This window comes from Phaseolus vulgaris, chromosome 6 (assembly GCF_051622355.1).
Source record: "Phaseolus vulgaris cultivar YP4 chromosome 6, ASM5162235v1, whole genome shotgun sequence".
Lineage (NCBI taxonomy): Eukaryota > Viridiplantae > Streptophyta > Magnoliopsida > Fabales > Fabaceae > Phaseolus > Phaseolus vulgaris.
In genome coordinates, this window is record NC_143503.1 from 3,842,518 (window position 1) to 3,859,615 (window position 17,098).

At 36.1% G+C, this 17,098-nt stretch overlaps 1 protein-coding gene across 1 annotated transcript in view; it reads right to left on the reverse strand.

Annotated features, from left to right (window-relative positions):
• Window positions 1-17,098, reverse strand: part of ADA2A (ADA2 2A) — a 37,275-nt gene that overhangs the window by 7,298 nt on the left and 12,879 nt on the right. Inside the window, exons 7-10 of the mRNA XM_068634222.2 lie at window positions 16,688-16,748; window positions 16,552-16,610; window positions 16,382-16,459; window positions 9,217-9,442 (exon numbers count right to left, since the gene is read on the reverse strand). Coding sequence (XP_068490323.2) covers window positions 9,217-9,442; window positions 16,382-16,459; window positions 16,552-16,610; window positions 16,688-16,748 — 424 coding nt within the window. The remainder of the gene's footprint in view (window positions 1-9,216; window positions 9,443-16,381; window positions 16,460-16,551; window positions 16,611-16,687; window positions 16,749-17,098) is intronic.

The following is a 17,098-nucleotide window of genomic DNA, read 5'->3' on the forward strand; positions in this document are numbered from 1 at the left end:
AGTTGTCATGGATACGAATAAGCAAACAAATGCCATCTTTGCCACTAGAGAAAACATATCACCATAGTCCAAACCAAAAAATTGTGTATAACCTTTAGCCACAAGATGATCAATAGTACCATAAGGACCAACTTTGATAGCAAAAACCCACCTGCAACTAAAAACAGATTTCCCAGAAGATAAAGGAATAAGTTCCCAAGTTCCCCTGGTCTGAAAAACACTTATTTCATCAAGTATTACCTGAATCAACCAGGATGAGCTAAGTCATCACCTACAGACTTTGGAATGGATACAAAAGCAGACAAAAGGCAGGTATAAAAAGGTTGAGAATATTGTATCCCTTAAAAGAAAGAATTTGTGTGAAGCATACATAAGAGGGAAACTAATCCTATATTAATTTTCTTTATTCTTAAGGGTATCTAGAGCACAAGGTTAAGGTTCAATACCTTTCGATGAACCCATTGTTCACCGGTGTTTTCTAGCCACGTCACCGCTGTCGACACCATCGTTCGACTCGCCTTGGCTAGGCAACCATCACGGAGATCCCAACGATCCGAGCTCGATGCGCTTCTCCTTGTGTTGGCATCATCGCTGCTTTCCGTCATGTGTCTGATATTGTTTCTGGCAGCCATTACCATCGTTGCAACTGCCATCCTAATCAGAGCTCATTTGATTATTTTATTTTCTCTCTCCTTTTCATCTATGGCTTCTTCCACTGCCACTATGCTTAATTAATCTATTTATACTAACTGTTGGGCCTATCGTGCCACCCGCTATCGGACCACCCAAAATATATAGTCCCACGCACGAGTTGGCAGTCTCGGCGTGAGGGGGGTGTGTTGGAGATTCCACATCGACTAGAGATTAGAGCCTTTCATTGTATATAAGTGGGTGCAAACCTCAACCCTATGAGCCGGTTTTATGGGGTTGAGTTAGGCTTAAAGTCCACTTCGTAATATGGTATCAGAGCCATTTCGAGCCTATCCAAGCGAGTGTTTGTGTTGGGCCTATCGTGCCACCCGCTATCGGGCCGCTATAGGACCACCCATAATATATAGTCCCACGCACGAGTTGGTAGTCTCGGCGTGAGGTGGGTGTGTTGGAGATCCCACATCGACTAGAGATTAGAGCCTTTCATTGTATATAAGTGGGTGCAAACCTCACCCCATTGAGCCGGTTTTATGGGGTTGAGTTAGGCTTAAAGTCCACTTCGTAATACTAACCATTGAAAAATTGGATGGAACTAGTTATGACACTTAGCCTCAGATATTAAATTATGGTTTAAGAGTCAAGATTATGTTAATCATCTTACCCTGGGTGTTCCCAATGTTGCTGAAAATAAGATTTTCGTTGGTTGAAAATTGATGCTCAATTATGTATTGTTATCAAATCTACCATTAACTCATCTTTAAAACAAATTTTTCGTGCTCATGAGATGCGTTCAGAAGTTTGGGAACAAATAAAATTATTAAACATCAAATTGGATAACAATGTATAATTGGTATATATTAATTTTCCTTGTTCTCAAACTTCTGAACACGTCTCATAAGCACAAAAAAATTGTTTTCGAGATGACTGAAGGGCACATTTGATAACAATGCATAATTGAGCATCAATTATCAACCAACGGAAAACCTCATTCTCATCGAATACACGGGGTAAAATGATTAACATAGCCTTGACTCATAAACCATAATTTAATATGAGACCCAAGTGTCATAATTAGTTCCATCCAATTGTCAATGAAGAGATGAAGAGTTACATAATTAGTATAAATAGAGATCAGGCATGGTGGTAGCGCAAGAAGTCATAGATGAAGAGGAGAGAAAAAATAAAAAAAAATTCTATAAAAAATCAAATGAGTTCCGATTAGGATGACGAGGGCAGATCCAGAAAGAGGACAACATGACGATTGTGACGATGGTAATCACCGCCGAAAATAGTGTCAAAAGCATCGTCGCGCAGCGACAATGACACATTAAAGGGATGCGCGTTAGAGTGCGTTGAAGCTTTGATTGCTGGATCTCTGTCGCGCGGTGGTCACCTTGGCAAGAAGAGTTGAACAATGGTGTCACCGGCCCAATCGATGGCAGCAACAATGGAGCAGCGGTAATGGTGGCTGGAAAACACCGGTGAACAGTGGGTTCACCGGACAAAATTGAACCCTAATCCTATGCTCGAGATACCATATCAAGAATAGAAAAATAAATATAGGATTAATTTTCGTTATGTAAAATAAATATAGGGTTGTTTATTTATAGATGGAAATAATAACAGAAACTATGGGCTAAGATTCAACAAGTTCAATGGCCTCATTATTGTAATATAGTGGATTCATATATTATTCTTTCTGGATTTGAGATGGTATCAGAGCTCTTGATTTTTGGGAGTCTCGGACAATGTCTATACACCCTAAAACGCAGCCTTCACCCCTTGAACCATGTTGCAGCATTCATCGCTGCTCCATTGTGATCACTACTGCAGCCTTTATATCGACATAATCCATCAATATGGCTGAGATCATGAATGGAATTTGGGGATAGATACCAGACTTCTAGAGAATTGTAGAATGTCCAGCCCACAAGTATGTGCTCTCTAACATATTATGGTGAGTATCCATTTTCTTTTGGTCTTAATACTTCAGATACACATTTTTCTCACTATTGGATACTAGACTCTGGAGCCACTCATAATATGACCCCATTACCCAAATAGTTCTCCACATATTCTCCGTGTCCTAGCAACAAGAAAATTTCAACGGTAGATGGAAATCTTATAACTACAGCAAGACAAGGATAGGTCCAATTAAGCCCATCCATAACCTTAAAAAATGTCCTTCATGTCCCTATATTATTTGGGACAAATAATGTCCAAGGATTTTATTTTTGTACAAAAAATCACAAAAGATCTTTCATGTAATGTGATTTTTCATAGCAACTCTTGAATTTTACGGGACAAAAACTCAAGGAGGACGATTGAACATGCTAGAGAGTGGAATGACCTTTATTACATGGAGGACCCTAATCAACAATAGCCTTATTGGCTATGACATCCTTCATTTCAAGTTGTAAAATTGCTTTTCCCTTCCTTGTTTAAGAATTTAAAGGTGGAGAGTCTCTACTATGAGGTGTGTCAATTTGCTAAACACCAGGATGCCAACTTTCCCATTAGCAATAAAGGGAGTCTTGTCCCTTTTTATCTTGTTCATACTGATGTATAGTCCTGCTAATTTCCCTAACATCTCATGAGTTAAATGGTTTATAACTCTTAGTAAGTGGATTTATGCCCAATTTAACCGCACAAGATGCACTTGTAAGGTGAGGATTGAATCATACTCATCTTACAATTTGACTTTATTCCTAGTTGATGTGGGATCTACTGCATACTCTCTCACACAAAAGAATGAACATTTAGAGCAAGAGATTAAATATTTATTGGTGGTCTAACCAAAGCCCAATAACGGTGACATAATATTTTCAAAGAACTTGACTGGGATAGGTTATACCACCTTAGAAGTTTGGTTTATATCTAACTCAGTCTCACAAAATCAGCTTGTAAGGTGAGAATTGTACCCCAATTACATATTATAATATGGCCTTATTCCTAGTCGACGTGAGATCTCCAATAATTTGTTTTTATTTAGTTTGTCACAATGATTAAGAATCAATTTGGAGTCAATATTAAGAGAATTAGATATGATAATATCAAGGACTACTTTAATCTTTAGTTGAACTCTTTTTGCCAAGAAGTGGGGATAATCCACGAGTCTTCATGTGTTAACACACCTCAACAAAATGGGATTGGTGAAAGGAAAAATAGGCACTTAGAATAAACTAGAGCTATACTTTTTCAATATCCTGTTCCTAAGAAATTTTGGGAGAAACCCTTCTTAATGTCACTTATCTCATCAATAGATTACCCTCTAAAATTTCAGGACAAGGAGTCTCATGAAAGTCCTATTCTCATTCTACCCATACCTAGACCCTACAAATAAACTGCAACCTAGAATCTTTGGTTGTGTATCCTTTGTGCATGTTCATAGTAATGGAAAGGGAAAACTAGATCCTAGGGGTGTCAAATCTGTTTTTTTTAGGATACTAAACCACAAAAAGGGATATAAATGTTATCACCCGCCATCCAAAATATTGTGTCAAGAGATGTCACCTTCAATGAACAAGGGATCTAGTTCACGAATTCCCATCTTCAGGGGGAGAATATAAGAGGAAGATGAGTCTCTTAAGCTCCAAAATATGACATTTGAACCTGCACATGAACCTCCCGAACCTAAGAAACTGTACCTAAAACATTTGAACCTGCATCTGGACCTCCTAGACCTATAGAAACTGTACTTGAACCACTTGAATCTGCACCACAATTTGGACCTAAACCTGCATCTAAACCTAGTGAAGGTGGAAAATTTGGGGAAAATATGGTTTATTCAAGGAGAGAAAAAGCCATTTCAGAATTTGTCCATGTCCAAGAATCCAGCCTAGCATCATTACTTGGGGTAACTATTTCTAATCCTACAAATTCTGATAATTCTAATGAGTTTGTTTATGAAAATTCAGAAGTACAACTAGACAAAAACCTAGACCTTCCCATTGCCATTAGAAAGGGAACCAAAACATGCACCTAACAACCACTTTACCATCTACCAAATTTCCTATCCTTTGAAAATTTGATGTGAAGAATGATTGGGATTTGTAGCAATTCGATATGAAGAGGGCATTCCTACGACCTTGATGGAGAAATATAAATGGAGTTGAAGGACAAGTTGCTACTAGAACTGGTTGCAAGTTAAGAAAGGCTTTGTATGGGGTGAAACAATCCTCAAGAGCATGGTTTGGTAGATTCACGAAGGATGACACGTATTATGAAGTGGACTTTAAGCCTAACTCAACCTCATAAAACCGGCTTATAAGGTGAGGTTTGCACCCACTAAAATACTATGAAATGTCCTAATCTCTAGTCGATGTGGGATCTCCAACACACCCTCGTCACGTCGAGGCTACCAACTCATGCATGAGACTATATATTATGGGTGGTCCGATAACGGCCGATAGCGGGTGGCCTGATAAGCCCAACAAACAATCGCTAAGATAGGCTCGAAACCGGCTTATAAGGTGAGGTTTGCACCCACTTATACACTATGAAATGTCCTAATCTCTAGTTGATGTGGGATTTTCAACAAGTTTGCGTTACAAACAATGTTAAGGGGATCACACTCTATTCATCAAATCTTCAGTTTTAGGGGGAGTAACAATATTATTGGTGTATGTTGATGATATCATAGTAATTGGGGATGACAAAAAGGAGCAACAAATGTTAAGTTGATGCCTTGCCACATAATTTGAGATTAAGACATTAGGAAGATTTGGAAATTGTAGTGGCTAGTTCCAAAAAAGGAATCTTCATATCTCAACAAAAGTATATTATTGACTTGCTTAAAGAAACGGAGAAGGCAGCCTACAAACCAACTAGTTGGGAAGTGCAGAGGATGATATTGCAATGGACAAAGAAATGTATCAAAGACTTGTTGGCAGACTTATTTACTTACCTCATACTAGGCTAGACATTGCTTTTGTTATGAGTATAGTATGCCAATTTATGCACCAACCAAAGGAGACTCTACAAACTGCTCTTAGAATTGTTCAATATTTAAAAGGACTATATGAAGAGGGATTTTATTTAAACGAAACAAAAGTGTAAGTCTTGAAGCATATACGAATGCAAACTCAGTTGTGGATAGGAGATTAACTACTGGATGTCGCACCTTCCTTGGTGGAAACCTAGTGACTTGGAAGAGCAAAAAACAAAATGGGGTAGGCAGATTAAATGCTAAGTAGAATTTCGAGCAATGGCCCCAGGATTATCTGACCTTCTATGGTTGAAGATTATATTGGAAGACCTGAAGCAAAAGTGGGATGAACTTATGAGGTTATATTGCGATAACAATTTTCTATTAGTATGGCCCACAACCCACTCCAACATGATATAACTAAACATATTGTGGTGGATAGACATTTTATTAAGGAAAAGCTGGACAATGGCTTGATTTGCAACCCATATGTGTCCACTCAAAATCAAAATGGAGACATACTCACCAAATGGTAGAACTGCATTAACTTTGAAGGAACTATATCCAAGTTGGGAATGGAGAACACTTACTCACCAGTTTGAGGGGGAGTGTCAAAACCATGTTGCTCATTATGTAGTTAGGAAGATTTTATTTTATCCTTACTATAATTTTATTCTTTATTACAGTAGTATCTTCCTATTAATACTAGGATTATGTATTCAAAATCAATCCTATGATTACCAGGATTTGTTTCCTAGAATTATCTCTCTACATTTCCTAAAAAAACTAATAGGCTTATGCATTGATAGATCCAATGGCCTCATTATTGTAATATAGTAGAAATATATTATACTTTTAAATCTAAGACAACTATTCGGCATTGGACTCTTTCAGCTTACCATAAAAAATGCATTTCTACATGATGACCTTTGATGAAGAAGTCTACATGGAACAACTTCCTGAATTTTTTGCTAAGAAAAAGTTATCTAATACAATAAGTCATCTACGCAAGTCCCTATATGGCCTCAAGCATTCACCCCATACATGATTTGAGCGTTTTCAGACTCTCATCCAACAATTTGGAATGATACAAAATGATGTAGATCATTCTCGGTTCTATTGCCATTCACCTAAGGATGTACCTGTATTGTACAACTGAAACAATATCTTGCTCAAAAGTTTCAAACAAAAGATCTTGGACACTTGAAGTATTTCCTTAGTAATAGAAGTGACACAATCCAAGGATGGTTTGGTCATATCTAAAAAAATGCTCTCGACATTCTAGAAAAAACAGGGATGATAAATGCTAAGCTAGTAGACATATCAATGGATCCAAGTGTCAAACTTGTACTTGACCAAGGAGAATCTCATATTGATGTTGGGAGATACAAAAGGCTAGTTGGTAAGCTAACTCATACATCACCTTTGTAGAGAGTGCAGTAAGTCAATTTTTAAACTCTCCTTGTTAAGACCATTGGGATACTTTCATACGGATCCTAAAGTATATTGAGAAGGCTCCTGGAAAAGGCCTCATTTATGAAAATAAAGGAAATACTCAAATTATTTGGTATTTTGATACTAATTGGGTAGGGACACCAATCAATGGACGCTCCACTTCAAGGTATTGTGTTCTTGTTTGAGGAAATTTTGTATCATGGAAAAATAAGAAACCAAATTTTGCGACAAGGTCAAGTCCAAAAGCATAATATAGGGTAATGGCATTAGTCACTTGTACGCTAATATGGCTAAAATAACTCCTCAAAGAGTTTAAATTTTAAGAAAGTTTCCAAATGTACCTTTTATGTGAAAACCAGCCAACATTACATATTGCCTATAATCATATCTTTTATAAGAGGACCAAACATGTTGAGGTGGATTATCATTTCATAAGAGAAAAATTAGAGTCTAGAGACATCACCACTAGATTTATCAACTCTAATTAACAATTGGCTGACCTATTCACCATTTCTTTAAGAGGACTGAAGATTGTTATATTTGCCAGATACGATCTATATGCTCCAACTTGAGAGGGACTGTTATAATTGTAGAATTAAGAAACCAGTCTTATAAAATTAGGAATATTGTTATGATTATAGGAATACATAGCTAATCCTATAAAATCAAGAATATCTAGATTATTTATGTATTATTAGGAAATTTTTATTTATTCTAGTATATTTGTTATTAAAGGATATCAAATCTCTTTTTTTATTGTATTGATTCATTTTTCTTAATATAAATAAAGCACACATGTTGTCTTAAGAACATTTAATTCCAGCTTAATGTTTATGTCTTCCCTAAAGAATTTAACACACTACTTAGTGAACTTATTATCCCTCATTATGTTCCAGTTGTTTATTGCGACAATCTCAATGTAGTTAATCTTTCTCATAATCCCATTCTACATGCTAAAAGCATAAGGAACTTGATATTTTCTTCGTTCAAGATAGCATTTTCCAAGCAAATGATTGTTCAACATATTGTTGGCCATGATAAGTGGGAAGACATACTTACTAAGCCTTTATCTCCAACAAGATTTCTTTTGGTTAGATCCAAGCACGCCCTGGTTGATCTACAAAATATATCTTACCCACCTTGAGCTTGTAGGGGTGTTAGAGATATGTCTTTTTTCTATTTACTGTTAGTTCTAACTGACTTTTCTGCGTTTCCTTCATAACAGTTTCTGTAATTCTCTAATCTATATAGAAGTTTCTGCAACAGAGAACTACAACTCTTCTTTTGTATGTGCACGTTCATCTTTAGTATTAGTTCTTCATTATAATCACATGTATGAAGTAAGCTTGGTTTTCCAATTTTATTCATGATGATTGGAAATTACTTTGGCATTTCAATGAAGAGACTTAGCCAGGAAATGAAAAACAATATTTCGATCATGACATTACACCAATTTGTCAAAAAGAGAGCATAATTCATTAATCTTGTATCAAAACACCCCAACAAAATGAAATTGCTGAAAGAAAAAAATGGAAATCTCTTAGATCAAACTAGAGCACATTGTTCCAAAAATACAGTCCATAAAATTTTTGAAGGTATTCTAGCTGCAACAAACTTTATTAATTGGTTACCCTCTAGAATCATGGCATTCAAGAGTCCTATGGAAATTGAGATGTTTTAATTGTTCTCTCGAAATAGTACTTGTTAATTATTATCTTCATAATCATTCTTGCTAAAAATAAATCAATATGCTAAGTGGAAAAAAATACTAAAGCACATTCAGAAAATTTCCTTAGTGAGATGAGATTGCATTCATATTCCTAAAAACGAACACCTAAGTAAGAAATAGATAAAATAGAAACCAATGAAGATGCAATATTCAACTCATAATCAGGTAATCTTGGGGTAAAGATTAGAGACTATTTTGGATGGCTTGACAATTTTAAAATTTGCACAAACAGAATAATGTCTGATCTTTTTTATAATGAAAGAATTTTATTATGATAGATGTGAAAGTAAAAATATAGATATAATTTAATAATTACATAGAATTGTTCCAAGAGTACAATTTCTTCCAAGAGTAAAACTTAGGAATAATTTAATAAAACCTATATGGTTTTGCTTTATACATAAAAGTGAGAAGCTTTCTTCTTTCACAAAAAACAGTAGGTACTCGGATGTACCTTTTTAAATAGATATGGAGCACGTGCAGTTTCATTTGATGTTCAGCTTCAGTATCAGTGTTCCTAAATTCCATATCAGCCAACACTAGCTCAGCATCATTGTCGTATTCAACATCAAATTCCTCTCTCTTAAAACTGTATCCACTCAACTCTGTAATAGAAGGCCTATCTTCCCCTGATAATTTAGGTTTCTTCTCTCCAACGCTCCGATCTGCTTGAGACTCTCCTAAATGAAATGCAGTTTTCCACATATCAATGAAAGAATTATATTTATTAATTTCCCATCTGAGCAAGCAGCTGACAAGACAAACTATTTCTTTTAAACTATGAAGCATTTAAATATCATAGGACATAAGTACTGGAAATATGTAGGTTAAGATGAACATGGATTACTATTAGTTGGGCTCCATATTAAATAGGCCAATGTCAAAAAGAATATTAGTGAGAGATTAGATCTGAACTCAATTTGGTTAATATAATATTTGCCTCAAAAGGGTTAACAGACTAACACCACTAATGAGTGATACACAGAATATATAAACACATGCATATCTCAACCCTTTTATACCTGCCTTTCGTCTATTTCTTATGTATCCATTCCAAAATTTGTAGGTGATGCCTTAGCTCATCTTGGTTGGAGTCAGGCCATGCTTGATGAAGTGAATGCGCTTCAGAATAATGGAACTTGGGAACTTGTTCCATTACCATCTAGGAAATCTGTTGTTAGTTGCAGGGGGACTTTTGCTATCAAAGTTGGTCCTAATGGTACTATTGATCGTCTCAAAGTTCGTCTTGTGGCTAAGGATTATACCCAAATTTTTGGTTTAGACTATGGTGATTCTTTTTCTCCAGTGGCAAAGATGGCTTCTATTCGCTTATTCATAGTTATGGCTACTCTTCAAGAATGGCCTCTTAATCAACTGGATGTCAAAAATGCTTTTCTTAATGGGGATTTGCAAGAATAAATTTATATGGAGCAACCTCCCGGTTTTGTTGCTCAAGGGGAGTCTTCTGGATTGGTATGTCGTCTTCGCAAATCCTTCTATGGCCTCAAAAAGTCTCCTAGGGCTTGGTTTGGAAAATTTAACAATGTTGTTCAATAGTTTGGTATGACTTGCAGTGAAGCAGATCATTCAATTTTTTATCGTCACTCGAGTGCTGGGTGTATCTATCTTGTAGTATATGTTGATGACATTGTTCTTACTGGAGAGCATGGGAGCTTTGATGTTTCAAATCCATGATGAAGCTTGAAGTTGTGTTGCTTTTGGTTTGGGTTTAAATTAGAGTGTTTAGAATCTATGTAAAGATCAATTCTTGACCCTTGCACAAAGCTTGCCAATCAGTTTTAAAAAGAAAAGTGTTTTTCTAAGCAAAGAGAAAGACAACCGGTTGAATTATCGAAATAAACGGTTGTTTGTCACTTGGCTTGTTTAAAGGTTTTAAAACTGGTTTTGACTTGGTTATGTACTACCTAACGAATTCAACCGGTTAAAACGACTTTTCAATCGGTTGATTGTAACATTGCCTAATAGTTTTTTGAAAACCTGTTAATTTGTTTTGGGTGTGATCAAAATTGCTTTGGCGCATAAATGCTGCTTTGAACGGCTAGTTTTTTAAGTGCTATAAATATAGCCTTTCTTTCAAAACAAAATACACAAGTTCTTACACAGTTTGAAATCAAACAAAAGGAGATTGAGATTAGTTTTAAAAGAAGTTTTTCTAAATTTGCAAGATTGTTGTTTAGCTTTGCACTGGAACAAGATCTGATCATAGGACTTCCTGGTTTCTGTAATCTCAGGTGTTTTCTATTCCTTTCATGATTCTTGTAATTGTGCTTTCATAAACTTGTAAGTGTGTGTGAAATCCTGCAAAGTCAGAGGGTGTTCTGACTTGAGGTGTGTGGTTGCAAAGAGGGTGAGTGGGTCTTGTGGTTTTCAAGGTCACCTCTTTGTAGTTGTGTTGTTGTAATCTGTAAGTGATTACTAGTGGAACCCAGTGGTTGTTCTGGGAACTGGATGTAGCTCAAGGTTGAGTGAACCAATATAAAATTGGTTGTGTAAATCTCTCTCTCTCACTCCTTATAACTGTTTGTTTTAATTCTGCTTTTGCTGCTGATATAAACAACCGATTAAAACGTAATTTCAATCGGTTAAAATTCCGTAAACAATTTCTATATCATTGTTTGATTGATTTCCTTAACTACTTATCTGTGATTGTTTGATAAAGGTTCATTCTTATTCAATCTTTGCGAAAATCTTTGATAAACAATTCACCCCCATCTTATTTAAGCCATCAATTCTTACACTTACAGGCAGTGATCCCTATGGCATCTCACAAGTAAAACAACACATTTGTCAACATTTTCAGACCAAAGATCATGGAAAACTCGGATATTTCTTGGGGATTGAGGTAGCACAATCCAATACTGGTATTGTTATCTCTCAAAGAAAATACGCATTGGATATTTTGGAGGAAATTGGGTTGATGAATTCGAAATCTGTTGATACTCCCATGGATCCCAATGTTAAGCTTTTACCCAATCAGGGGGAGCGTCTTTCAAATCTTGAGAAGTACAGGAGATTAGTTGGAAAATTGAACTATCTCACTACTACTCATCCTGATATTTCCTTTGCAGTCAGTGTGATGAGTCAATTTCTTAATTTTCCATGTGAAGATCATTGGAATGCAGTCATTCGTATAGTGAAGTACATTAAAGACTCCCCTGGAAAAGGTTTGTTATATGGTCATAATAACCATACAAAAGTCGTTTGTTATTCAGATGATGATTGTGAGCTTACATGGCTTAAATAGTTACTTAAAGAATTACAATTTGGAGAGGTCACTCAAATGACACTTATATGTGATAATCAGGTTGCTCTTCATATTAACTCAAATTCAATTTTTCATGAAATGACCAAACATATTGAGATTGATTGTCATTTCATTCAAGAAAAGATTATATCGGGAAATATCAAGACTGAGTTTGTTAATTCAAATAAACAATTAGTAGATATTTTTACTAAACCCTTACGAGGGCCTAAGATTGATTACATTTGTAACAAGCTGGGGAGCTTGAGGGGGAGTGTTAGACATTATTAGATATAATTAGATATAATTAGATATTATTAGATATTATGGGATATTGTTAGATATTTCATATTTATGTAATGGACTTAGCCTATATGTTTCTTTTCCTATATAAACATAACCTTATGTGTTCAATATACACAAGGGATTTACCCTATTCTTTCTTTTCCTTTAATAGACTAAAATCTGGTTTGTTGTGTTGAGGATGTCATTTATCTAAAAAAATGTCTTCCCAAATTGGAGTTTCCCACTATGCAAGATAAGTGGATTTCGTTGCATCCTTCCTTTGGTCTCATCTGCGGTGTGATGATAAGTTGAAAAGGGAATTTAAACATTCAAATAACCTTGGACTTTCATTATTTTGGAGAACTGACCAAGAATAGTAAGGAAATGGAGCAAGAAAAATTTTCCATCGTCATGAAAAGTTTTGGTATTCCCGTTATCTCAAAGGTGGTAACTCGGGAACCAATATATTTAGGTCATGTTGAAAAGGGAATTTAAACATTCAAATAACCTTGGACTTTCATTATTTTGGAGAACTGACCAAGAATAGTAAGGAAATGGAGCAAGAAAATTTTTCCATCGCCATGAAAAGTTTTGGTATTCCCGTTATCTCAAAGGTGGTAACTCGGGAACCAATATATTTAGGTCATGTTGATTGTAGTTCAAAAAAGTCACTGATAGATTGGGCTCTGCCATAAGCGCATCGCTAAATTCATAAATTTCATACTAATAAATATGATCAACTCAAGCATTCTGGTTTTGATATTTTCAAACATCTGAAAGTCATTGTTATTGAGAAGCTGTTCTACATAAATATTATAAAGACCTGTGGCAGTGTATCAAAAAAACAAGTTGAATGTAGTTGTCTTTTGCAGGGCAACAATTTTAACACCACTAAAGAATCAGATTATCATTCCTTGTTCATGGAGCTTTCTAGTTTATTATTAGATAGGACTTCTGAATTCCACTTGGAAAATTTCCTTCATATGCTAACCATGGCAGAATCTGGTTCCTCTAGAGCAAATAGAATTTTTAATATTGATTAGCGAAAAAGTACCTAAACTTCCAGTTCAAGAACCTGTTTGGACTTTGTCTTTTGTTTCTTCACTTGCAGAGTCTGATAATTTGTAACCTTCAGATCATGTCCGATTAGCAAATGAACGGATCATTCCAAGAGGGAAGACTGGAGAATGCCCAAACTGGCCACCTGCTGATTGGAAAACTGCACCAGATTTCAGTTATGCACGGGCCAATGGTTTCAAGACCAAACCTGCTCAGATTAGCAGCTTTTCTGAAATGAAGGATAATAATTCTGGAAGCATAATTTCCCCACCATTTTGCGGTGAACAAGAATCATTTACTGTTGACTGGACTATTAAAGAAGATCCACAAGCAGGTTCAGTGGGGCAGTGTTGCATAATAATGTGAACTTTGAAGATTGTTGGAGATCCCACATCGACTAGAGATGAGGACAATTCATTGTATATAAGTGGGTGCAAACCTCACCCCATGAGCCGGTTTTATGGGGTTGAGTTAGGCTTAAAGTCCACTTCTTAATATGGTATCAGAGACATTTCAAGCCTATCCTAGCGAGTGTTTGTGTTGGGCCTATCGTGCCACCCGCTATCGGGTCGCTATCGGACCACCCATAATATATAGTCCCACGCACGAGTTAGCAGTCTCGACGTGACGGGGGTGTGTTGGAGATCCCACATCGACTAGAGATTAGAGCCTTTCATTGTATATAAGTGGGTGCAAACCTCAACCTCATGAGTCGGTTTTATGGGGTTGAGTTAGGCTTAAAGTCCACTTCGTAATATGGTATCAGAGCCATTTCGAGCCTATCCTAGCGAGTGTTTGTTGGGTTTACCAGGCCACCCGCTATCGGGCCGTTATCGGACTACTCATAATATGTTATCCCACGCACGAGCTGTCATTCTCGGCGTGAGGGGGGGGGGGGGGGGGGGTGTTGGTGATCCCACATCGACTAGAGATGAGGACAATTCATTGTATATAAGTGGGTGCAAACCTCACCCCCATGAGCCGGTTTTATGGGGTTGAGTTAGGCTTAAAGTCTAATTCTTAATAAAGATCAAACTTGCCAGCCCTCTACTATTAGTATCCATGTTGATTATGATCCTATTGGTTTGGGTGAAACTATAGATGAATCTCTGGATGATGCTCATTTTAGTTTGCCGGCCTTTTGCAAGAGAGAACGACTACAAACTAGTACCTTTGATGCTACTCAAGTGAAAGTTACTGGTAGATTAGGTGAATTTCTTGCATGCAAATACTTCAAAGTTGGTAAGACTAGACTTCCATATGATTTAGTCATTGGGGGAAGATAACAATGAAGAGTTCATAGAAGTCAAAACAACCAGATCTCCAAAAAAAATATTGGTTCAACATATCTCTGAGAGACTGCTAGTTTCCAAACGATAGAAGCAAATCTTATATCATTGCATTTGTTGCATTGATGGGAAATAATGTTGCAATTGGTTGATATGATGCCATGACAGCAGAAGTTGTCGTTCTCTATTGTCGCATAGCCTCCGTTCTTGTATTATATATTGGGTGGATAAACTTGGTGAACCCAATATTAATGACTTGCAAATTCATATTGTTGGAAATCTCACGTTGACTAGAAATAAGGACATTTCATAATATATAAATGGGTGCAAACCTCACCTTATAAGCAGGTTTTATAAAATTGAGTTAGGCTTGAGGTATACTTCTTAATATGGTATCAGAGTCATTTAGAGTCTATCCTAGCAAGAGTTTGTTGGGCTAATCAGGTCACCCGTTATCGGATTGTTATCGGACCACTCATTATATAGTCTCACACATGAGTTGGCAGCATCGGCGTGAGGGGGGTGTATTGAAGATCCCACATCGACTACAGATAAGAACATTTCATAGTTTAGAAGTGGGTGCAAACATCTCCTTATAAGTCGGTTTTATAAGGTTGAGTTAGGCTTAAAATCCATTTCTTAATACATTACATATCATCTGCATTGTGGCTTGCCAGAGAGATTCAATTGGATATCCCTTAACACGATATGTTCACTCGAGTTGTACACAAGATTTTGCTGCTACATGGATATGTTTCATTCTATTCATGGAGGATTCCTAAGGCAACAGTGTGGGAATACAACAGAAGAATTTTTGCATCTTTTCATATTCCAAGATTCAGTTTCATTCAGGTCTTTTATATTTTCAAAGAATTTCCGTGCAGCTTCAGCTATTTGTATGTGTGTGTATCTAACGTTTATGCCACTAACGTGTATGCCATTAACATTTATGTATAATTTTCGGAAGCTCAAGGTCCATGCCGCCAAACATGTAAATACAAACTTGTTTCCATTTTGTTTGTAACATGATAGCCCAAATTTGTTTTCAATGATTTACCTAATTTTTTAGATATGCAATAAAACTGAATTGTCTTGTGGCCTCAATTGTCTTGTGATGTGACAAAGGTCAAGTGGGTCATGTCAATCAAATCATAACACTTGAATTGCTACTCTCTTAAGTAGAAAGAGTTGAACCCTAACTATCAGCTATAACTTTTGGTCTAGTAGTATGTCGTTGATACAAAAATTGGTATCAAGTTTCTTCAGCTTATAACTTTAACTTTCAAACCCAAAGAAATGTTGCGGGTGTATAAAATTTTATTGTCCCATAGTTTGGTGAGGTTTGGATTTGTTGAGAAATTATGTCCAACCCCAAATTAGGAATGTCAAATATTTTCCTATTTGTTGAGAGTTTGGTGACATCAAATTGGTTCTAGAATAACTCAATCCTCAAATAATGATCAATTTATTCTAGAAACAAAAACTCCTAAGTGTGTTGATCTAAAAATTATCACTCAATGCACAAATTATAGAATAATAATCATTTAAGAAAAATGATCTTTAAAAATACTTTTAAAATATGGAGTTTAGATTTAGTCATTCAAAATTCCTAAACTAGCCGATGTTTACGTTCTTTCAAGAGAAAGTAACATACCAAAAGAAATAATAACTCAATGCTAAATGAAGAGGCAGTATTTCACACAGCATTCTTCAAAAAAACATACCTTCAACCTTGACTTCATCATTACTTTGGCTCAAGTTGGAAGCCTTCTTAATTGTACTTGAGTAAGATTTGCCACATGCTGAACCCATATCATGCATACAAGTTATACCCAATAAAAATTTCAGTACAAAAATGATGAAAACAGACTTTTCTCACACCATATGTTAGTACCTGAGGTTAACCTGGAGATTGCTTGATTATTGATTTCTTCCTTCTTTGTTTCTTCATAGCTGAGATGTTACGCCAAAGAATTAGCAGATTCATAAATGATTGATTCAAATAATCACAGTTAAAGGGTGAATTGTACCTTACTACATCAGAGAAGGGAGCTTCTTCTTTCAGCATAAGCTCAGCAGTTGGAGAAAATTCTGCAGGAATAACATGTAATGGGTTTTAAAATGTAGAACAATAATAGGAACTTGGGTATTTTGGGTGTGTTTATGTCCCACATTGAGTATATGAGATGCTCAGTGGAGTATTTAAGTATTTGTTTCTCTTCCTCAACTACTAGCTTTTAAGGGTGGTGGATTCCCCAAGTGCTAGGATGTTAGTAAAAGAACTTAATTTTCAAAAATTACCAAACACATGTAATGGGCATTACTACAAAGAAAAAGAGAGAAATCTCTTTTGAAGGTTTCCCCTTCACAAAAGGTTCCTCCTCCTGCTCCTCCTATTTAAGCTAAGTCCTTTCCAACTAAAATCATGGAACTAGTTGTAT